This window comes from Diorhabda carinulata, chromosome 4, assembly GCF_026250575.1.
Source record: "Diorhabda carinulata isolate Delta chromosome 4, icDioCari1.1, whole genome shotgun sequence".
Lineage (NCBI taxonomy): Eukaryota > Metazoa > Arthropoda > Insecta > Coleoptera > Chrysomelidae > Diorhabda > Diorhabda carinulata.
Window position 1 is genome coordinate 11,992,258 of NC_079463.1, and position 23,681 is coordinate 12,015,938.

The 23,681-nt window shown below is 34.2% G+C and overlaps 2 protein-coding genes across 3 annotated transcripts; one reads left to right on the plus strand and one right to left on the minus strand.

The window, feature by feature from the left end:
- Positions 1-542: 542 nt before the first annotated feature.
- LOC130892369 (sodium channel protein Nach-like) lies at positions 543-8,988 on the minus strand. The gene is made up of 7 exons (XM_057797763.1): positions 8,825-8,988; positions 7,552-7,947; positions 6,344-6,455; positions 4,157-4,433; positions 4,047-4,100; positions 2,604-2,786; positions 543-733 (listed from the first exon to the last, which is right to left on the minus strand). The coding sequence occupies exons 1-7, from the start codon at positions 8,986-8,988 to the stop codon at positions 543-545; spliced, it is 1,377 nt and encodes a 458-aa protein (XP_057653746.1).
- A 2,508-nt stretch (positions 8,989-11,496) lies between these two features.
- On the plus strand, positions 11,497-22,208 carry LOC130893366 (alpha-aminoadipic semialdehyde synthase, mitochondrial). Of its 2 annotated transcripts, none has more exons than XM_057799401.1 (12): positions 11,497-11,745; positions 12,020-12,531; positions 13,118-13,343; positions 13,401-13,689; positions 13,762-14,021; positions 16,371-16,441; positions 16,502-16,923; positions 17,361-17,541; positions 18,680-18,849; positions 18,906-19,223; positions 21,693-21,869; positions 22,013-22,208. In XM_057799401.1, exons 1-12 carry the CDS (start codon positions 11,689-11,691, stop codon positions 22,126-22,128), a joined length of 2,799 nt encoding a protein of 932 aa, XP_057655384.1. In that variant the 5' UTR covers positions 11,497-11,688; the 3' UTR covers positions 22,129-22,208. The 2 variants fall into 2 exon arrangements, with proteins under 2 accessions (XP_057655384.1, XP_057655385.1); XM_057799402.1 differs by having other exon boundaries at positions 11,539-11,745; positions 16,505-16,923.
- Positions 22,209-23,681: the final 1,473 nt, after the last annotated feature.

Here is a 23,681-nt window from a genome sequence, read left to right on the forward strand (position 1 = left end):
AATGTTGCCATATCTCAAAATTTAAGTAGCTACTCTCGTATTTTAATTAAGTAAAATGAAATCAATATAAAATTGATATTAGAAGAATGAATACGCCTCAGTAATTCTTATGATGTTATTGAGAAACAGCAAAATCTGCATCTAAAAGTCTTAAGATCAAGTTAGTACGATCAAGTTGCGTCAAGAGCTGTTGGTTTCCTATTCCATTGATTATATTGTCTATTCCATGTGCAAACTGGCGGTGAATGGGACAAATTAGAATTATAAAAATTGAGGGTGAAGGATATTGTGAATCAAAATAAGTATAAGCGTGATTTTCGCCGCGAAACGCGTGTGAATACGGAGAGTCTGTTATGAAATCTAAAGTGGAAACTACCCACATAATCCTTTTTACTTGCTCAATCAAAATGATGTTATAAAGGTTATATTAGCTAGGTAAATGATAGAGACTATCAATGAATGGTTATATTTCTTGTCTTTATAAAACATAATTATAAACTTTTTGGAATATTTTAATCATTGAAACTGGTTGAAAATGTTCTCTATTTACGGTGCCATTTATGGATAATATATTTTCGATTGTAACTTATTGGATTAACATTTTTCTTCTGATTAGTTTCGTCTCCATAACGTACAACAAACCAGAATAACCTCAAGGTGAAGAAATAGACAATTTCCATAAAACTGAGAAAACTACAGCCCAGAAATAATCCAGCCATACCTCCGATATATACTGGAACAACAAAAAAAGTATCTATATTAGGAAACGAATCATATACGAGAGTTGTTTGTCCATATTTTTCCAATATAATATTATATCACTCAATAAGTCGTATGATTGACACACAGATGGCGTTGCCATTGTCAAATCCATATGACTTTTATGAAATACCAGCTTTCACAAGACAATGTGTAAATATTCATGACATTAAGATTAGTAAAGAAAAAGTGACCATTTAAGTGAAGCTACTTTTATTATATTCAAAACAATTTGGTGTGTTAATTTACCATTACTCCTTGATAAAAAAATACTGTACAACCTCAGGAATGGCTTCGAATGTGTTATTCGGATCCTGCTTAATCGAAAAGAACCTGTTTGTTATCGGTTTGCTGAATTTAAACGTGTCGTACAGACACTAATGATGGTGACCGTTCTGGTCGACCAATTGAGTTGGTTACTCCAGACAACATCAAAAACGTCCACAAATTGGTCATATCTGACCCTAAATTGAAATTGTATGAGATAGCTTAGGCCGTAAAGATATTAGAAGGCAGTGTTTTTACAATTATGCATGAACATTTGACCTTAAGAAAGCTTTTTTCAAAGTGGATGCCGCGTTTACTCACAGTGGATCAAAAACAACAACGTGTTGATGATTCAGAGCAGTGTTTGGCCATGTTAACACGTAATAAATTAGATTTTTTGCGTCGATATGTGACAATGGATGGAACATGGATCCATCACTTCAGTCCGGAATCAAAACGATCATTATCTGAGTGGACCGCAGCCGATTAATGATGTCCGAAGCGTCCAAAGTCACAACAGTCAGCTGGAAACGTTATGGCTTCTTTTTTTTTTGGGATGCGCATGGAATATTGTTCATGGACTATCTCCAAAAGGGAGAATAGCGAGTACTACATAAAGTTGATGGATCGTTTGAATCCAGAAATCAAAGAAAAACGGCCTCATATGTCAAAGAAAAAACTATTGTGTCACCAAGACAATGGATAGATTTACAAGTCGATGGCAACAATGGTTGATTTGAACGAAAAACACTTCGAATTGCTTCCTCGTGCACTGTATAGTCCAGATCTTGTCCCCAGTGAGTCCTTGCTATTTGCTGATCTCAAAAAAATACTCGTCGGTAAGAAATTCAGCCTGAATGAAGAAGCAATTGCCTTTTTCGAGGCAAAAGACTAATCCTCCTACAAGCACGGCATCGAGAAGTTAGATAAGATCTGGAATGATTGTATTGCTCTTGAAAGAGATTTTATTGATGAATAAAATCGATTTTTGGCAAAAAATGTGTCATCTCTTGGAATCAGATCTTGTGAAGACGGTGGGTAGTCAGAAAGTATATTTCAACATTATTAAAGTTTAAAGTTAAAAATTATTATAAAAAGTCGCACATTCATTCATTTCTCTTCGTTTTACGACTTGTCTTAATGTATATTTGTGAAACGGACTCTGTAGCAGTTTGAAACATACTTTTTACCTCAAAATCTTCAGCGATGAGGCTCATTTCTAGATGAATGGGTATATCAATAAACTAACTGTGGAATTTGGGACAATACCAATCCACATTAGATCTCAAAGCATCATATTTTTTTAAAAACGACGTTGGCTAGATAATCACCGTTATTGATTGATATAATTGCTATTTTTTTTTAGCTTGGCTTAGTTCATATAGAAACCAATAACTTGTAGCTTCGGTAGGACTACGCTACGTGAGACAAATTTCATGCCACTTTGGACATTCTGAACGGATCATCTCACTTAGAGGTGAACAAGATCGTCGTATTCGACAAAGTTGTCGTGAGGTTTTCTTAAGGCATAGGATTATGATTTAAATTAAAGTAATAATGTGGTTATATTATATTACCTAATAAATCTGTGAATCCGAAAATTACATCTCTTCTTAAGCGCAGTTTAGGATATTCTATCATACCCCATTGTAAATTGGAACCAAGGAACCATTCCCTTTCATCGGTGAAGTCGACTATATATACTGTTTCTTCACAATTTGCGACACAGGAACACTCTCCTTTTAAAAATATTAATCTCTCTGGAAAAACGAAAAAAATTAAAGGACGATATTTTTTGATATTATAATCTACAAGGGAGAACTAATAATACATTATTTTTTGTTAATACGAGGGTTTCTAATTAAATTTTGAGATATGACAACCCTGATGTGAATATACTAGACTAGACATTATAAATTTGGATATTCGATCTTACGCTTTTCTTTTTTGGAATAACCTTTAGTGTTTGACGTACATCTAATTGATTGATGGGTTCTAGCTACACAGAATCACTTTTAAACTCATGTCTGAACTAAATAAGACAAGAAATGATCCACAAAAACAGATCAATTTAATAACCTCTCATGCGAGGACTGCTATTTAAGTTTTGAAATATGGCAACATTGATGTGAATATATCAAATCAGATATTGCCATAATAAAGTTTAACATTTTTAATGGTGAATGTACTCAGAATGTGTTGTCATACGAGTGCTTGAAACGTGCATCTTGGTCAAAAAATACAATCAAATCGCGAAAATTTTCGCTTCGAGTTTTGGTGATGAAGTACCATCTCGATCCAACGTGTTTGGCTGCTTTTCAAAATTCAATCGTGGTCGCAATTCGCTCAAGATTAATTTCGTGAAGGTCGGTCAAAATAGGCTGCTGTGCCATTCAATATTGCATGAAAAAATGGTTATCAAAAATATTTGTTCGCGTTGCTGAAATAACTGAATATTTATAATTTACATTAATTTTCTCAAAACTTCTCTTCGTAGCAACAATTTCTTGACCTTGACTATGAGGTTATGATAATAGTATGTGGTATCTTTTCATTTTGTCTAGGATTAGTGCTTCTTTTGACAAGTGGATTACTATCGTAAACGCTTTTTGTGCAAAGAACAGCAACACTAGGAAGCAGAATCGCGTAATATCGTATTTAGTCGTAGAAGATTGATATTGCGTTTGCTGTTAAAAGTCACACGGAACTGTCGACGCAGCAAAACAAGGCTCGTTCCCATATTGTACGAGGAAGTTTTTCCAAGAATATATCGATGATATTTTGGTGTAGCCGTTCAGCTCGTCCGATTTAAATCCCGTGGATAGCGTGTGGTATATGAGAATGTCAGCCACTTTTAAGAGACATTAAAATTAATAGGAACCACGAGGTTCAAGTAAACATTGATCGCCTTCTTTTGTACAGGACTGAGTTCGCTACGGGATTGGTAAACACGATTTTCTTGATTCCTTTAGGTGAACTATCATTAAGTAACCATACTCAGTATATAATAAATAACTTGCCTGTATATTTAGCTAAACAATGCAAGCCTTTGACATCGCATACTATCTCACCAGCTGAAAAATGAATTATTTAATTACCAAATACCGTAATGCTCAACATTGTGTTTTACCCAATTTTCTATAAAAATGTGGCAAACAACCACAAAGTCGTTTAGCCAATGAGGCTCTACATTCCATTCTGCATAAAATGTACGAATAAACAGCAAAATGTGGTAAATTGCTTTCGTAGTAAAATCTACATTTTCTTTGTTTTGGAGTAAGACTCTTTATTCCATCGGCAGCAATTATCGCAAGACCCGTAATATGCAATTGCAGGAAATTATTATCAGAAGTTCGTATATTTTTACTTGCAATGTCAACTGTTTCGAAAGAGCTATGGAAATATACCTAAAATAATAATAATTATAAATATTTATTTTCATTGTTCAATATAATGGGCGATACAACAATTATAGAGATCATACAACTTATTCTATATTATTTTTATTGTACCATTTGTTGTTATCCTCATCATATACTTAATTTTCGACGATAACCTCTTCATCGGCACATATTTACATCCAGCGAGGTCTGAGAACATAAATTAGTCGCTGGGAAACAAACCTGGAGAATATTGTAGATGCAGAAGAAATTTGATGAATATTATACCATACGCAACTGAAAATATTGATGCCATAACCTTGCCAGTCCAATTTTGCGTATTTCCAAGCTTTTAGAGTCTATTGGGGCAAAATTCAAATAATTTTGTTGCTTTACTCGAAACGCTATAACTCACAAACTAACCATACGACAAGTGTTAAACCCACCTAATATTGTCTGAATTCTGAGAACACATTAGAGTATTCGGTATTATTATAAAACTACGATTATTGTCGAATGGTCAAATCAATCGACAAAATTATAGATATTGAGCATTTGAGAATCCACGCTGGAGTAGAAAAGGCCTAACTCTTATCTCCAAGAGGTGAATGTTTGAGCAAATATTGTAAGAAAGAAACTCTCAATGAAGTACAATATTTGAAATTAAGTTTATATTGTCAAAACTAGCTTATTTGTTTCTTGATCCTATACGTTTTAGCAAGTACGCATTCCTACATTTGTTGGCAGATGGATTTTGGTGAAAATTAATCTATTGAATAGCCAGCAAAGTCTCTAGATTTAAATCACAAGGTTTTTTTTAGAGTCGAAATTTATTAGTAAACTGGTAAATATGAAGGACACCAATAAGAAATAAGGGTAGATTAGTTTCGCCTTGAGTCATTAGAAATAATGCCGTTAAAATTATTTAATTCATTTGAAGACATCATTACCATCAATAACGATCTTAAAAACATTCTGAAGATGAGTGGAAAATTCAGGCTGCTATTTTTACGAAGAAAGCTGACTGGAGTTAGTCCTGTCTGGACATAAAATATGTTGAGGTTAGGAGTGGTATGTCCTGGCATGGTCACGCGCTAGCTAAGGATGGTTCACAAAAACTTGGAACCTTCTTGAAGGCCAACAAGCTATATACTCCGCGACAGCTCAACAAGCTATATACTCTGCGACAGCTTCTAATCCTCTAGAAGGCTCAGATTCGTCCATCTTTGGAGTATTGCTCGCACATTTGGAGCTCGGCTCACAAATATATCCTGAGGATGCTTGACTCAATACAGAAGAGAGAAAATCGATTTATAGGTGATCCAGAGTTGACCAGAAGCAATCTGCAGTAATTAATCGGTTTCGCGGTTTCACAGATGAGGAACTTTATAATTGCTAGAGATATCTTAAACCTAATGACCACAAATGCCCAATCTCAAACCGACAGTAAGAACATAGAAGAAAGATCGATGACCTGACTTTGTTTTGCCGATACTACTACGGCAGATGCTCCTCCGAGGCTATCTAACTTAATCCCACCTAATTCAGTATTTACAGGGATTTACTCGACAGGCATACGTGGCGTGATGAGTTTGCCTGCAGACACCCAGAACGTCAATTTATTGAGACTCACTGAAAAAATGCAAGTCTGGGAAATCAGCTACCAAGGAATGTCTTTCCCCAACAATACACCCTATAGGAGTTTAAAATCAATATCCACAGGGCATCTCCATACGGTATGCACCACTCAAACTTCTCGAGTGTAATAGCTTGTGCTTAGTTTTTTCATAAAAAAAATGAAGAAGGGTAGTTCGCTTTTAATTATAATAAAGAAAAAAATTTTTAACAATAAAGACCCAAAATAGTTAAAGCAAATCAGGTAATAGGTTAGTTCAATAAAGACCCAAATATGACATATAATGACTTAATGTGATTACCTGGTATCCACTAGTGACGTTTATAACATTAATAAACACCTCGCCATCAAGAGGATTCACAGAAAGAGTATTTTTTTCTGGTAATAGTTTCCACGAATTATTATACCAAATCCTAAAATTCCCAGTAAATTTTTATAACAAATTGCTATGAAATTAATGTAAAAATAAAACATACTCAGTTTAAACATTAGCAATTAGCAAAAATTTGAAGAGTCTATTCAATTTTTTAATTAATTTAGTCAGAGAGAGCCAAGAGTATGTCGAATAAGTTGGATGTGTAAGCAAGGTTATTTATCACATCCATATAACCAAAAAAATAACAATAATACAATGTATTTTATAAGCACGGACATAACCCACAAGTAAAAATCCTTATGAATCTCAAAAAAACTGATGCTAGCAGCTCATAGTCCGATTTGTGGACCAGATATAGTTATTACGCCGAGCTCGCAACATTTTTTGATTCAGGATCATAATAACAAACTCAAGGTATAAAATAACGTTTAAAAAGTCTTTGTATACATTCTGAACGCTCTAAATGTTTTAGAAACATTCACATACGACGTTTTTTTATTTTCAAAGCTTCAACAGAATATTATTTACACTACATTATGACATGTTTAGAAACTTTACTAAGTAGACATCGAATCATAATAGCATAGAAGTAATTCCTTTCCACTCTCTCCAATTTTTTGCTTTCTTTTTCCTGTCCTGAATTCCTCTCTGTGTCTCTTAAGTCTTCCATCATACCTGCCATCTTTTCTTTGGTCTTCCTCCTTTTCTTGTTCCTCCTTGCTCTATTTCTATAATTTTTTTGTTGCTCTACAATCTGGTATTCTCTATATGTAGCCCAGCCACTCTATTCTTTTGAATCTTATTATTTTGCTAAGTTCTGCTTCTCCAAACACATTTCACCCCCTAACATCCTCCTGAAAATTTTGTTTCCCATATATCTAACTCCTCATCTTCTGTTTCCCTTAGCTCACTATTTTGTATAAATGTAGCTTCGCCTTTCTGGCATTTTTTTTTGGAACTTACCAACGTAGATTAGTAAACGAATGGTATAACTGTATAAAAGTAATCAGGAACCTTCAGATATTATATTATTATAGTTTTCAAAATATTTTTTAGCTTATAACTACAAAAAAATAAACGATTTAAGCTAAATATTATAAAATTTTCCTAGTTACATAAACGACAATACTTACTCTGGTGAGCTATAAACTGCTATTTGAGAGTTAAAAGAATAGCATAGTCCCATCTCGGTAAAAGTTGGATCTACCTCTAGCTTTTCCATACCAGCAGAAGAGGTAATAGTTGGTTTAAAAGGAAACCGGAATTTGTAAATCAAATCCACGAAATTATCGCCAGATATTCCTTCATACTCTACTATAGAATCTAAATTCAAGTATGTAGCTTCTAGTAAAGATTTAACGAATTTTTTAAAAAGTTCTTTATCTTTAATGCTATTGTTCTTTTCAACGTATTCCTCCAGCTTATCCAGATCGTATTTTTTCTCTGTACATAGTGTTGCCGGTGGAAAAGAAGTGTTCCAGTTAAATCGGTCTCTCTCCATCGAAATTACTGTCGGATTTTCACTGTACCTGCAATTATTTCAAATTGACAAACCAGATAATCAACTTTTTCATTTTCCAAAACGAGATAGTTTTCCGAAGAACTAGCTATCAAGAGGAGGTACAATAGATCTGGAACCCCGGACATAGAAGACTGAATAGTAATAAAATTGCTGACGATATGGATGGATTGGAGCCATTCAAGTTTAATCACAGGACAACAGATAATTGTTGATTCTTAATGGGACTGCAAAGGAAAAATACTATGATAAATGTAGAGCAACGATGGTCTGAACATCACTGAAGCTATGAGAACATGTTTAACTAGGTTACTCAAACTAATCATAGATTTTACACCTTTCTATTCAGTGATAGACAAGTTAGGTGATTCTTGGACACACCCAAGGAAGTTCTAAGTACTGATTGCTTCAAATACATCTCATTAGTGAATCCAAGTAATGAAATAATAAAAAAAACGGAGAAAGACATGTAAAAGGATGATCAATTAACACCAAAACCAACCTGCAAAGAAATTAAAAGTATTTGGGTACTAATGAAATCCAGCTACGGCTTCTTCACGAGTCACGGCTACTTTAAGTGCCATTGGATCAAAATGGCTGTAACAGAAACCGAAGAGTCTAGATTGTTTGTGGAGGAGGAAGAAAATCTGCTTCATTTAATTTTTAATTTAATAAAATGCCTCGCCATTGTGAGCATACATGAAATCTATTGAAGTGAAGATCTAATAACCAAAAATAGTGCTGTAGAAGCTGCAAATAATACTGCATTTGTGGGTCTCTCTCTTATCCTTTCCTCATTAGATGACTATAGAGACTCTAAATTCTCTACACAAATAAAAAAATCATTTATGGATAAATCTTGATAGGAATATTAATCAGAATCTTACCGAATCAATGTTATATTACTCAAAACAGCGGCACCGTATATTGCAGCTCCAACAAAAATAATCCATGTTACTCGCTCCACAAAATGGCGACCTTTTTGAGAAATGTGTATTAAACCGTGAATGCTACTCACATCTAAAAATATTTGTATAAACTCTTTAAGCATTTTGTAACATGAAAAAATTTGTTTTTTTCTATTTCCTCGCGGAAATTTCATGTCCAATATGAAGTAAGTAGTCAATAAAACCTTTTTATCTAATGATATAAATTCAAACTACTTCAAAAGTGTCTAAATCAGAACTGGTAGAATAGAAATCGATACAGAATAAAAGAACGTTGATGACATATATAGATAATCTTGATAGACTCACAAAGACTCTCGTCAACTATTATTGAATCAATGTAGCTCAATTTACTCATATTCTAAACATCGCAATTATGTATAGTGAATGAATAAAGTTATTGCAGTTAAATAATTAGAATCTGAAGCTAGAAATGCAAAAATAGATTAATTGTTCCATGTTCTGATAGTGTTCCTAATGAGCTTGAATAAAATTTGGGCCATTAGTCAATCACTAGTAGAAATAACATCATATTTAGTAAAGTTTTAGGTTAACACATCAACATTTTGACAAAAATCGATATAATTCATCAATGTAATCTCCTTCAAGACCAATACGATAATTCCAACGCTCTTCTAACTTCTTGATGCCGTGCTTGTAGAAGGATTTGTATTTTTCCTCAAAATAGGCTTCAGTTTCAGCAATTGCTTCTTCATTTAAGCTGAATTACTTACCGAGTATTTTTTGAGATCAATGAATAGCCAGTAGTCACTGAAAGCCAGATATGGAATATACGGTGGATGAGGAAGTAATTCGAAGTGTAATTCGTTCAATTTAACCATCGTTGTCATCGACTTATGAATCGGTACATCGTCTTAGTGAAACAGTTGTTTTTTTTTAGGCCGTTTTTCCTTGATTTTAGCATTCAAACGATCCAACAACTCTATGTAGTATTCACTATTGATTGTCTCTCCTTTTTGGAGATAGTCGATGAACAATATTCCAAGCGCATCCCAAAATACTGAAGCCATAACCTTTCCAACTGACTGTTATTCCTTTGGACGCTTCGGGCGTGGTTCGAACGCTGCAAATCACTCAGATGATCAACGTTTTGATTCCGGAGCATAGTGATAGATCCACGTTTTATCTATTGTCACATATCGACTCAAAAAATCTGATTTATTACATGTAATCATGGCCAGACACTGCTCTGAATCATCAACACGATGTCGTTTTTGATCGACTGTGAGTAAACGCGGCATTCACTTTGAAAAAAGCTTTCTTAAGGTCAAATGTTTATGCATAATTGTAAACATACTGCCTTCTAATATATTTACAGCCTAAGCTATCTCGCGCAATTTCAATTTAGGGTCAGATATGACCAATTTGTGGACTTTTTTGAGTAACCACCTCAATTGGACGGCCAGAACATTCACCATCGTTGGTGTCTGTACGAATACATTTAAATTCAGCAAACCAAATAACAAATGGTTCTTTTCGATCGAATATACTCCAGATAACTCTTTTAAAGCCATTACTGAGCTTGTACAGTATTTTTTTCATCAAGAAGCCATGATAAATTAACACACGTAATTGTTTTGAATCCATTGTTTTGTAAATAAAAAAAATATTTTCATTTAAATGGTTGAAAAAGTTCTGAGTAATCGAAATGACATGAAATTCTTTTGAAAGTTGGTCCTTCATAAACGTCATATGAATTTAAAAATGGCAGCGTTATCTGTGTGTAAGTCACACGACTTACACACAGATAACGCTGCCACAGATCACTATTGAGTGATGTAATATGTGCCGCCATGATGATTCTCTTTGAAATGACCTAAACGTACTCAATTTACTAAGCCTCCTCGGTATCATCTGATAGACCTGCTTCATCTGTAAACTTAGTTCTACCAGGTAATAGAAGCAGGTTAATTGAAAAGCATACCCCTTCTGATGAAAATATTTCCAATAAAAGATTAGAAGATAGACAAAAAGGCACTGGAAGCCAGATCTGGTGAATACGGTGGGTGGTTAACCAATTTCACTTAAGCCACGTCAATAAGGTCGAAGAAACGTTCATTCGAATTCGCTTTTGGTCAAAAGTGAGCAAACGCAACAAACAACGCGCTCTTTTTTCCTGTCTCTATAATCTTAATCCAACTATCGTCCAGTACTTTTTCGATGATATTGTCGCAGTTTTTGGCCGTCCTGAACGCTCATCTCCAATCAAGCTGATACAGTCACGTTTGATCTCAGCTGCACAAAACTTTACGGTCATGATGTTGAATCTCCGTACACGGCATCTAACTCCTCTTTCATTTGCGTAACCCTATTGCCTTTTAAAAACAAATCTCGATACTCAATTTTTCATTTTCATGAAAATATTCACAACGATTGTCAAACTGTTGCAAAGCGTCGAAAATGGCAGAAATTTCATTAAGAATCTCTAAACAAACGCACAAAGATGTATCTCAATTTATATTGACACTTGCTGACATCTTCAAGTGGAGCTGGGTAACTTTTAAGACACCCTCGTATGGAGTACATCAATTTTTATACTGTACAAATCTATCTACTACAATGTGAATAAATTAAATTTTAGTATCTTTTACTTTTTATCAAGGTATTTCGTCAATAAGGTTATAGGTTATGTGATTAAATCCAAGTTTCTACATTGAAAACATTAAGTAATTTAAAGATAACAGAATCTGAGGGATATGTAATATTCTTATTACCCGCTCCAGTACTACTGATACATAAATTCGTTGAAAATATTATGGAGTTCGTACTTTAAATATTAAAAAATGTGGAGATTCAGAAGAATTATTAGTAAATTACCTACAGATGCTGCTAGATATTATGTGAGTATGATTATATGAGTATAACAAAGTCTGTCATAATCAGTATATTTTAAAGTTTGATCTCCGTTTGTAAACTTCTTATATAGACAATAATCAGGAGTCCATATATAAGGATCTTTCAGGCACTAGGAGTACAAAGAAGACAAAGACTTTCAGTATTGATCGATGGTAGATTGAAAACCTAATAGATCTCTATGAGGAGTATGCCGATTTCTTGTTGTCTGAAGCATTTTCGTGAATTGTATTATCAATTTTCAAATACTTATTGTTTCAGGGTACGTCGAAAAACAAAGTAATAGCAATTCGAAGAGAGGATCAAAGCATCTGGGAAAGAAGAGCTCCTTTCGCTCCTTACCATGTGAGAAAACTAGTCAAAAAAGGTATAAAAGTCATAGTTCAGCCTAGTAATAGACGAGCGTACCCCATGCAGGCATACCTCAATGCAGGAGCAACGGTACACGAAGACATCTCCGAAGCATCTGTCATATTTGGCGTGAAACAAGTACCAGTAGAACAACTAATACCTGAAAAAACGTACTGTATGTTTTCGCACACAATCAAAGCTCAAGAGAGTAATTTACCTTTACTAGACGCTATTTTGGAAAAGAAAATTCGCCTTATCGATTATGAAAAACTCATGAACGAAAAGGGCAATAGGGTAGTGGCGTTTGGAAAAATGGCCGGTATTGCAGGAACTATCAATATCTTACACGGTCTTGGATTGAGGCTGTTAGCTCTCGGTCATCATACACCTTTCATGCACATAGGACCACCACATAATTATAGGTATGGATCGAACTATTTTTAGAATTATTTATAAATACACTACCACTACATCAACACTCCCAATTACACTATCTGATGCGCGTTTCGTAACCAAATTATCGTCTTCAGAGTTTGTCAATCTCTAGTAAACAGATCCGATGAATACAGTTTATTGTCGACCAATTCGTAGTGAGATTCAGCTACTCTCACAAGATTGTTAAATGATGAGCAATAGAAATAAGCATAAACAATCGAATGACTGGGTTATGATGTTGATTTTCATACTTGAGGATATTTTGAAACTGCACGTTTGAATATTTACAACATTAATTGTTAATTATATTACCAAGTAGGGAAAGATCTTGTTTGTCTTAATTGCCTTGGTAATTCCTTTATGGTCCTGAACTCGAAGAGGCTTTAAAGAATTGGAGAATCCTCCGATTGTCTTCTTCCATTAGATCAAGGATATGTATCATACAATGCAGTATTTTCACCAGTTTGAGAGATTTATTAACTATAATGAAAAGAAAATCTCTTATTTTCATTCAAGTTTGAGTTATAACCCAAATTTTTGTTGGATCAAATTATATTAATTTATTTTTTTTAGAAATTCTAGTATGGCTAGACAAGCTGTCAGGGATGCGGGTTACGAAATAGCACTGGGATTAATGCCTAAATCGATTGGTCCTCTTACATTTGTCTTCACCGGGTCAGGAAATGTATCTCAAGGGTCACAGGAAGTGTTTCAGGAACTGCCTCACGAGTACGTTACGCCAGAATTTTTGAGAAAAGCGGCCGAACATGGTAGTTTGAATAAAGTTTATGGATGTGAGGTGAATTTTCACTTTTTCTTAACAAAACTGCAATATAAACAAAAAAATTAATCTTAGGTTAGAAGAAATCATTATCTTGAAAGAGCAGATGGAGGAGGTTTTGATCCAGTCGAATACGAGGAGCATCCGGAAAGATATATTTCTACGTTTAGTAAAAAAATTGCTCCCTATGCTTCGGTTATTATAAATGGAATATACTGGGCGGTGAATAGTCCAAAATTATTAACTATACCTGACGCTAAACATCTCCTTAAGTCTGCACATACCCCGTGGTTACCTACTTCACATGGATCTCCAGCGCTGCCACATAGAATGTTGGGTATTTGTGATATTTCAGCGGATCCAGGTAAAAATTAGAGAAAAAATTGAAACTTCGAGATATATGAGTGCAGAGTTTCATATTTTATTTTACTTTAAGGTGGTTCTATTGAATTTATGAACGAATGTACAACTATTGATACACCTTTCTGTTTGTATGACGCCGACAGAAACAAAGATACCAACAGTTTCAATGGTCCGGGAGTATTAGTATGCAGTATAGATAACATGCCGACACAAATACCAAGAGAAAGTACAGATTTCTTCGGAGATCTTCTGTTTCCATTCACTACCGATATTTTACAGAGTAACGCTCAAAGACCCTTGGAAAGTCACAATTTTTCACCAGTTATAAATGGGGTGAGTAAAAATTTGATACAACACTGGTAAGGAAAAAAATTGACTTAGGCGACACCCGAGATGGAAAATTTGTCCCATTGAATATCGTAATATGAATTTACGATACGAATATAGTACATTATTTTACCTACTACCAATAATGTTAATTATTTACTCAAAATTAGTCAATATTCCTGAAATTAATGATATTAGAATCATGTAACAAGGAAGCGTTGCGCTCATTGTTGATTTATTTTGCGAACTGTAAATTTTGACGAGTTCACTTCAGTTTGGTATAATTGTATCGACATGAGTTCCGACTATGAAAGTGTGGATTCTGATATAGAACTTGCTGCAATACAAACCCTAGTATCCGCTAAATCCCACAATAGATACGAAAAAGAATATAAGCGAGTCGAAGTTCAAAGTTCAAAAAAAGTCCGTGATATATCGGAGAAAATTTTATTAGCTGAAAAAGAAAAGGCATCATCATTATAGACACATTATAGTATGCTGAGAACAATGATATCTGTGAAGAAAAATGTGGACATAAATAAATATTCGCAGCTATTGGCTTTTTTGAAACGAAAAAGTGAAGGTCACAAATATACACAGATTTTTGAAAGAAGCCAATGATGATCAATTCTTGATGATGAAGGTAAGATTATACATAAATATGGTGACATTTCCATGTAGCATATTATTTTTATGTTTATGTTTTTCTCGACCAATTGGTATCAATACTTTTGGACGCATTCCAAAACAAATAGCAAAGTTTCTGGATCCACCAAATCCATCACAATATACAGGTCACTGTTTTAGAAGATCATCAGCATCCCTACTTGCTGATGCTGGTGTTGATATGCACATTTTGAAGAGACATGATGGATGGAAATCCAGTAGTGATGCTGAAGGGTATTTAGAAACATCCTTAGAGAACAAAAAATTGAAATTGAAAACTACAATTCTTCAATTACCTCCACTTCAGCTGGAATAAACATCATTAATTATACAGGTGTTGTGTTTGATTATTATAATAAATGAAGTTTAATTTTTTATTCATGAATTCATTCCACTAGTGCAGTAAAGTATCTCATTACGAAACTCATATTAGTATCGTAATGTTTGATATTACATATTGGTAGTAGGTAAAATGTTATAACATATCTTGCTCACTCAGTCTAACAATATAATTATGATCGGTAACCACACTTTTTATGCTTGTTTACAATAGTGCTAACTTGAGGTAACTGACATTAATAAAAGGTTATCTACCTGTCCCACCACTATCAGAACTCTACCTGAAAATGGACATAACAAGTGATAAAGCGGTCACCCTATTACCAGGACAGAATCAACCGAGAAGTAGCCAGTGTGCTGAACAATAGTCGTTACCAAGAGACTGGTAGACTCGAAGATGCGGTTCCGAAAAAGAAAGGTGCATACCCGAGAGAGATGACCGATTCATTGTCAACATTTCGCTAAGAAATGGGACCCTCACTGGTGTTCAAGTCCAACAAGAGCGCAGAGAAATGCAAGGAGTGGCTGTTAAGTAGTTAGACATAAAGCAGTTAATTTTGAGTCAAAAAGACCAGTTACTGGCCACAAATTGACCTCAGTCCACGCAGTCTACGATTTGCCAGAGGACACGTTAATTGAACTGACAATTGGGGCTCCGTTCTTTTCTCAGCCTGCATGGTAGAGATAGAAGAAAACGAATGTACAGAAAACCTGGAAAGAGATTCGCGCTTGTTGCATAGAAGAAAACGTGGCTTTTGGAGGAGGCTCTTGGATAGTTTGGGGAAGCATTTCAATCCAAGCAAAAACCGAGTTGGGAAGCGATTTGATGCTGATTAAGAGCCAGGGTAGAAAAAAATGAATTATTATTTTGACGAGGCTTGTATTTTCTTTAGTGTCAGTTATAACCCTTTTTCATAGCTTAAAATTCCTTTCCATATGATATTTTTTCTCTCGAAAGCTTTTTTGATGATTCCATTCTTATAAAATGTCAACAAATGACGAGTAGAAAATCACAACCAAATAAATGAATTGAAATAAGATAGAAGAGGCGTGCCTAGGTCTAGGCGAAGTGATTCCTTCACTCCAAACGGTCTCCGCGGAGATGATTTCTACTCTCGAAAGATAACCTCACAAATTTGGACAGCGTGATCGTTGGGAGCATCGGAAAAGGAACTTAGAAGCTTTGTAACTACTAAATGACCGCCGCCGTGTTAAATTAACGTTATACGAGACTTGTTAAAAATTAATTTGCTTTTAAGCGTTGTATTATTGTTTTATTTCGTTTCAAAGCAAGTTCGGAATTTGATATATCTCGCAAACGAAAAAAAAAAATACATATATTTTTTTTAGGCAATTATAGCTAGCAATGGTAAACTAACCCCAAATTATGAATATATTACAGAACTTAGAAAAAGTGCGGCGTAAGTACTGAAATAGCAAGAAAAAATTGATTATAGCAAATTTTGTTGTTATTTTTTCAGAAGAAGTAGACTAAAATCAGATACTAGTGGCAGTACACCTTCGAAAAACGTACTTATATTAGGTGCTGGTAGAGTAGCAGCTCCACTCGTTGAATATTTATGCAGAGATGATTCAATTGGTGTTACTGTCGCTTGTGAACAAACAGAACTTGGAAATGCGATATCAAATAAATATTCTAGAGTGGAAAGTGTTTATTTAAACGCTGCAGAAAATACTGAATGCTTACAAGATTTAGTAAAGAAAGCAAATGTTGTAGTATCAATATTACCAGCTAATCTTCATCCCTTAGTAGCAGAGACGTGCGTTTCAGAAGGGGTCCATATGGTTACAGCAAGTTATATGTCGAACGAAATTAGAGATCTACATGAAGCGGCGCAAAAAGCTGGAGTTACAATTCTGAATGAAGTTGGACTAGACCCAGGTAATATAATACTCGTAAAAGATAAACTACTGGATTAGTAGTTTATCTCCAATTACCTTTGTTTAAGTTTTTATTTGTCTTGGATTCGTTAAAGAAATGCCTTCATCTGAGGAAAATAGATCTCCTAAAAAATAGAATGAAATAGAAGAAAAAATGAAAATATTTGCCAAGTACAGAAAAGTATTAATGGAAACGCACAAGAAATCCATATCGTTGTCTTAAAAGACATATAAAAAGGACGAGAAAGAATCTATCATTTGACACCTAATTCTAATTCTCTTTTTTCAAACTGTCACGTTTCCAAATATGGATTTTGCTGGTCAATTTTTATTACAAGCAATACTTTCACAACACTTTTTTCATAATTCCATCTCATTAGTACCATTAGTACTTCATAGTACCAAAAATTACAAATACAAAATAATATTTCTTCAAAGGAATCGACCATTTGCTGGCTTTAGAATGTATTGAAGAAGTTAAAGCAAACGGAGGGACAGTAACTTCATTCGAGTCATATTGTGGAGGACTACCAGCCCCTGAGTATAGTGACAATCCTTTGAGATATAAATTTTCTTGGTCGCCACGCGGAGCTCTTATCAATAGTCTTGGATCAGCAAGGTATATTTTCATTTGTCTTATATATACGACGGTTGCTATCTAAGTTTTAAGATATGGCTTAATTGTTTTTAAAAATAATTTCCATTAAGATTAATCGTCGATATGTGATTTGAACGCATCTTCAGGTGTAGAAAAACGTTGACCTCGCAATTTATTTTCGATCTACTGTAATTAGAAGTAATCATTGGGTGCAAAACAAAGACTCTACAGCGATTATCCACCAATTCGATGTCTTAACTGTTCCAAAACGGTTTTGTTTGAGCTGATGTGTTAAAGTTAGTATTGTCGTGCTAGAGAATGATTAGCCTTCTGCGATTAGTTTCGCTGATTTGATCGAACACTTCTAGCAAACAAATGCTGGTGTACCATTCAGATTTGACCGTTCTACGTTGCTCTATTGAAGCGGTAGCGACATATCCAGTTATTCCGAAAAAACAGGCGACCATTTGCTTCGAAGTGCTGCGATCAACTTTTGTTAGATTTGGCTCGTCTTGAAATACTCTTACAGTCGATTGTTATTTATTTTCGTCTTCATATGCATAGATCCATGGTTCGACGTCTGTAACGATCTTATAGACGTCTTTTGAAGCACCACGATTGAATTTCTTTGCACCAATCGACACGTTATTTTTTTGAGCAATTGTCAAATTATGCGGTATCCAACGCGAACAAATCTTCCTGAAATCCAAATTTTCATTCAATATTAAATGTGGAACTAATGCCCAAGTTGTCTGGCACAACAGCTGTTTTTGGACGACCTTCTTCCTGTAGCGAAGTGCGACCACGATTGAATTCGGAAAACCAGCGAAACACGGTGCCTTGAGATGATGTTTCATCACCAAAAATCGAATTGATCGGCGATTTAATTCAATTGTTTGACAAAGGTAAATGTTTCAACTATCTGTAAACAACTCATATAGCACTGATATGACAACGCATTCTGATTTCGTTCACCATTAAAAATGTCAAACTTTATGATGGAGATGTCAGATTTAACATATTCAAATCAGTGTTGCCATATCTCAAAAGTTGAGTAGCAGCCCTGGTAAAACTTTTTAACAAGAAAGAATATATTTTTCTATGATCATCTCTTCCTTATCTACCCCTGATTTGATCTAATCTTGATTTATTTTTGTAGATACCTAAGAAAAGGACAAATTGTAGAAATCAGCGAAGGTGGCGAGCTCATGAGAGCAGCTAAGCCTTTAGATTTCCTCCCTGGATTTAATTTAGAGGGATTTCCTAACAGAGATAGTATAAAATATTCGAAAATTTACGGTATTGAAGAAGCGAACACAGTTTTACGAGGTAAACAAGTAAAAACCTAATTTTTCACGATTAAATTATGTTGGTGTGAATTTCAGGTACAATAAGATATAGTGGATTTGCACACGCTATTAGACAACTGCAATTTTTGGGATTGTTGGATGTCCAACCCCATCCCAGTCTTCACCAACAAGGACCAGATGTAACATGGAGAAAATTGATTTGCGATCTATTAGGACTCGAAGACGCCAACATGTTTTATGATAATTTAAAAAATAAAATTAGCGAACGAACTGGAACCGATAACGCCGTCGATATTTTAGAAGAATTGGGGCTATTAGATGAAAATAACATTTTGAAATGCGGAACGCCGTTAGATACACTTACACAGTACTTATCTACAAGATTAGCTTTAGGTGAGAATATTTAATTATAGATAACACTGGTTAACAAAAATGGCTAATCACACCAAGTAAAAAGCAAACACGTGGTGCCTATTGAACTCCTGTAGGTTGTAGTGTTCGGGAAAGATGTGCCTTGGTTGCTAATTTCACAGGCTTGTACTTCTCGGAAGAAAGCAGTTCCAAAAAATTTACGTTTTGGTCGTCTGCAGACGAACTCGGTGTGCTCTAAACTGACCACATTTATAGTCAACTCTGGATCGCCTATAAGTCGAATAGCTCTCTCTTGTATTTAGTTGAGCATCCTCAGAGTATGCTTGGGAGTCGAGCTCTGAAGATGGACGAATTTGGACCTTTTAGAAGATTAGAAGCTGTAGCGTTTCGTTTTCGTTAATATTTGTTTTCTGGAAGGTCTTTTATAAGTCTTCATTAATAATCTGCTAGAATTCCTGGACTACATTTCCCTTGGTAGACCTCTTCATTCAGGAAACGCATTGATGAAACCTCTTGCATTGCTCGTCACTCACAGCATCCAAATTTGCCACAAAGAAATCCAGATGAGAACCGAGCATGTATTATAAAGGACGTTTACAAAACATCTTCAGGTACCTAATCGTGCTGACTAATTTATCGGACTGATATTTTAGAGTAAAATAGGAATAAGCATACTCTAATCTAACACTACTTCATTTACCAGCATTATATCAAATCTTCAACGCAATACAAATGCATTTGGTGATGATACTGTCACTTTAGTAATTGGAAAAAACCATGGAGAAGCTGTTATGAAATTACAATGTATATCCAAAGGATCTATTGTGTCCTCCTTTTTGCTGCGATACTGGAAAACCCAGTGTTTACAGCTGATCCATCATCCTTAAAAAAATCAAGTGAGTTGGCTTTAATTGCCAGAGATCTTCATTTTCTATTTCAAGCGCTCCCAGTTGTAATGCTCTGGAGTTCCTTAGTGTTCCAGAGAGAATGTGGATAGAAGTTTCGTCCTTTGTGCAACAAAATCTGCACGCCGCGTTATCTGCTAGGACCAGCGTCTTCAGGTGTTTGTGCATTAATTGGTATTGCTCCTATCTTCCTTCTTTTCCAGTGCTTTTCCATTATTTTGTAGCCGATACCACATAAGGGCTCAGGTCCCATAAAGGGCTTGTCCGCCCCCGGAATCCATTTTAGAGTTTAGAGCTCTGCTAGTCTAGCGGACAGAATGATGATTTCCTGTTTACGATAATTCCTCTCTAGATTGAACTGAACACATTTTTCAATTGCATAGATTTCTGCTTTAAAAATGCTTGGTGCGCTGCCCAGGCTTTCAGAGTGTTTAGCTCTGGGCCCGTACACTCCTATTCCAGTCCGTCTGCTGTTTTTGATCCGTCCGTATACCATTTAATGGCATTTCTGTTAATTGCTTTGATACCACTTGCTTCTACAGTTTATTATAAGTGAAGTTTTTTTCAAAGCTAAAGTTTTTCGATGCAACGTTCTGAGGCATGTCCCAGGGCTGGTCATTATTTAGGAACGGATTTTCTTTGACGATTCCGTCTCTGCAAATTTTAAGTGATGTTTTCTCTGCCACGCTTTCCAGTACTATGTGGAAAAATGAAATTACAAACAGCTCTATTAATATAAGACGGATCAAGTTGAACGAAATCAAATATATTAATGTTAAAAACGACATACCAAATATCCTAGTAGCTATATGCAGAGTTTTTCGGAATTAGACTTCGCTGGGGAGTCCACGTTAAGAATAAACTTACAGAGCTTTATATAAAATAAAATAAAAATGTACTGACCTCCAAAAAGAAAATCAAAATTGTCCATAGATACACAACAAAATAGTTCTCTACAAACAGATATTTAAATCTGTCTGGATACATGGTATGGTGGTAAAAATGACAAGGACCATCGTTGATGCACCTTGGTGCTATTTTAATCTCGATACGGAGTTCGATGTAGAAACTGTTGACCTGACCATAGTCAAATTCTCAAATAGCCCTGAATTACTACAAAATGGGAACCTTGAGGTTATACAGGGTGACACGGTTGATACAAAAATGAATTTTTAAATCGATTTTTTAACAAAAAGGTACACTTTGCTTAACTCGATAATGTTTATGGTTCAGGAGATTTGTAGATATTTAGATCGTTGTACATGCCAAGGAAATCATTCGCCATAAAGAGACATTCTGAAGTAAATTATTTTAAATTGTAAATTTTTATTAAAAATACTTACAGAAGGTATTAAAAGACAATCAAAAATTTCTTTAAGAACTAATGAATATATATAAAAACAATTCAATAAAGAATCAATATCGATTTTGTCGGAACTAGTAAGGTATACTAATAATTATAACGTTAGCATTAGGGTATTCCCACGTTAGTTAAGTTAGGTTAGAATAAAATTGCTTATTGATCTTCGCGATCAAATAGCAGAAACACTTTTGATATTTATAATACATATTTTATTTTTTGCAGAAAAACATGAAAGAGATTTGGTAATCTTGCGACACGAAGTTGAGATAGTTTGGCCGAACAATAAAACAGAAAGTAGAGGAATAAATTTAGTTGTATATGGTGACAGTAACGGGCATTCTGCTATGGCTAAAACTGTCGGCTACCCTACAGCTATTGCTACAAAAATGGTTTTAGATGGTTAGTTTTTCATAATCTGTCAATATTTCTCTACGTTAATTTTCAAATTTGAAACATATTATTATCAAATAAACGATTACATTCGATTTTATTACATAACCTCAAAATTGGATATATTACCATCATATTATATGTCTTTTTAGGTGAAATCCAGGAAAGAGGATCCATATTACCATTTGCACCAGAAGTATATCGACCAATCTTGCAAAGATTACGTGCTGAAGGTATAACAAATACTGAGACATCAAAATTTTTATAAATAAACAAACTAATTTTATAAATAAACAAACTAATCATTTATGAAAACAAAACCGAATTCAATAAATTGTTTGTAATGTTCTTGCTTCTCAATTTTATGTTCCTAATGAGTATCTAAGTACTAACTATTGTTTTTAACTTTAAAAATGAAAATTATTAACAGTTCATGTTGATTTCAAGTTATTTAAGTGTAGAAATACCCAACGAGCTAAACAAAGCTATTCTCAGCAATTAGCAAATTCTTTAGGACAGGTTATAAATTTAGTCACTGTTAATTGCTTTTTAATTAAGAGCTAGCAGCTGGAGTCAATATTGGAATAAAATTCCTACCTGGCATCCATGATATCTAATAAAAACGTTGAGCAACATTAGACTTGTGAAGAAGATGTTGAGTTGAAAGGACATGACTCTCTCATTCCCATACCTTCAAAGTAGTAGGAAAACAATATTCTTGCAAAATTCCTATCCGTTTTAGAGTTTTTTGCTCTTTTTTTGAAACAATTAGCGAAAGTGCAATGTCTTCTAACCAGTAGATACGATAATCGTCCTTACAACTTGTGTGTGAAGCTAGTAAACATTTTTTATGATTCTGGTAGCAATAATAGCAATTATAACATGAATAAATGGTTATATCTTACTACCAACACCTGCAAATGACTGAATCACATTCTCAATTCAAGAATAACATGAAAAAACTCAAAATCAAAATAAAGATACCATATAAACTCATTTCGTATGTTCAAATGAATTCAGAGCTATTTCAGATCATTAATACTAAAGATGATACATGAATTTTTTGAGACTGGACCCAAGTGCGTCAAATTCTAGCCGAAATATAGAAGGAACTGCGTTTCTCAAACTACCCCTTGTATATCATAGTTTTACGTTTAAGTAAGTAAAAAATATACCAGGAAAAAACAATTTAAAACTGAAATTATTCATTATGTCCACAAGGTGTTTATAAAATATAATTATATAGATTGTTCTTCAATTATTCATATCCCTTTTATGTCTAATATATTTCCCATTTTTATATAGAAAATATTTTCAAAAATTAAGTATTTTTATAATTAATTTTTTATTGATATTGCACGGTTAGGTTAGGTTAGGTTAGGTTAGGTTAGGTTAGGTTAGGTTTGTCAATGCTGTTTTAATGATGACTATTTAATCTATCTTTCAAATATTGTGATGTTTGTCTTACAATTATTATAATGAACATTCCCGAGTGAAAGCAGAGCAATCTCAGATGATTAATATTTGAGATTATTCACAAATTGTACGATACTGTAGCCAATTTCATCAAAAATTCAGTATTTAAAAAGAAAAGAAGAAACTACGAACTTAAAATTAATTATGACGTGATTTTGTTTTTGAAATTTCAATAGGAGCCGAAATATAAAGTGTATTAACCACGTTTTTTTAAATACACTCTGTATATCATAAAGTTAAGGTCATAGAAAAATAAAACTCTTCTAATAAATTGAAAATAGTGAATAAAAGTATTGCATACAATACAAAAAGAATACGATAAATCACCAAATATTATAAAAGATG

What these genes read in the sequence shown, in the direction of transcription:
- LOC130893366 (XM_057799401.1), top strand. Translation starts at nt 11,689, where the DNA reads ATGTGGAGATTCAGAAGAATTATTAGTAAATTACCTACAGATGCTGCT. An exon ending in CAGATGCTGCTAGATATTAT is followed by an intron (nt 11,746 to 12,019) that starts GTGAGTATGATT and finishes TTATTGTTTCAG; the next exon opens with GGTACGTCGAAAAACAAAGT. An exon ending in TGATATTTCAGCGGATCCAG is followed by an intron (nt 13,690 to 13,761) that starts GTAAAAATTAGA and finishes TTTTACTTTAAG; the next exon opens with GTGGTTCTATTGAATTTATG.
- LOC130892369 (XM_057797763.1), bottom strand. Translation starts at nt 8,988, where the DNA reads ATGCTTAAAGAGTTTATACAAATATTTTTAGATGTGAGTAGCATTCAC. An exon ending in TTGTTTAGCTAAATATACAG is followed by an intron (nt 2,787 to 4,046) that starts GCAAGTTATTTA and finishes TCGTTTTTCCAG; the next exon opens with AGAGATTAATATTTTTAAAA. An exon ending in CGGATTCACAGATTTATTAG is followed by an intron (nt 734 to 2,603) that starts GTAATATAATAT and finishes TTGTTGTTCCAG; the next exon opens with TATATATCGGAGGTATGGCT.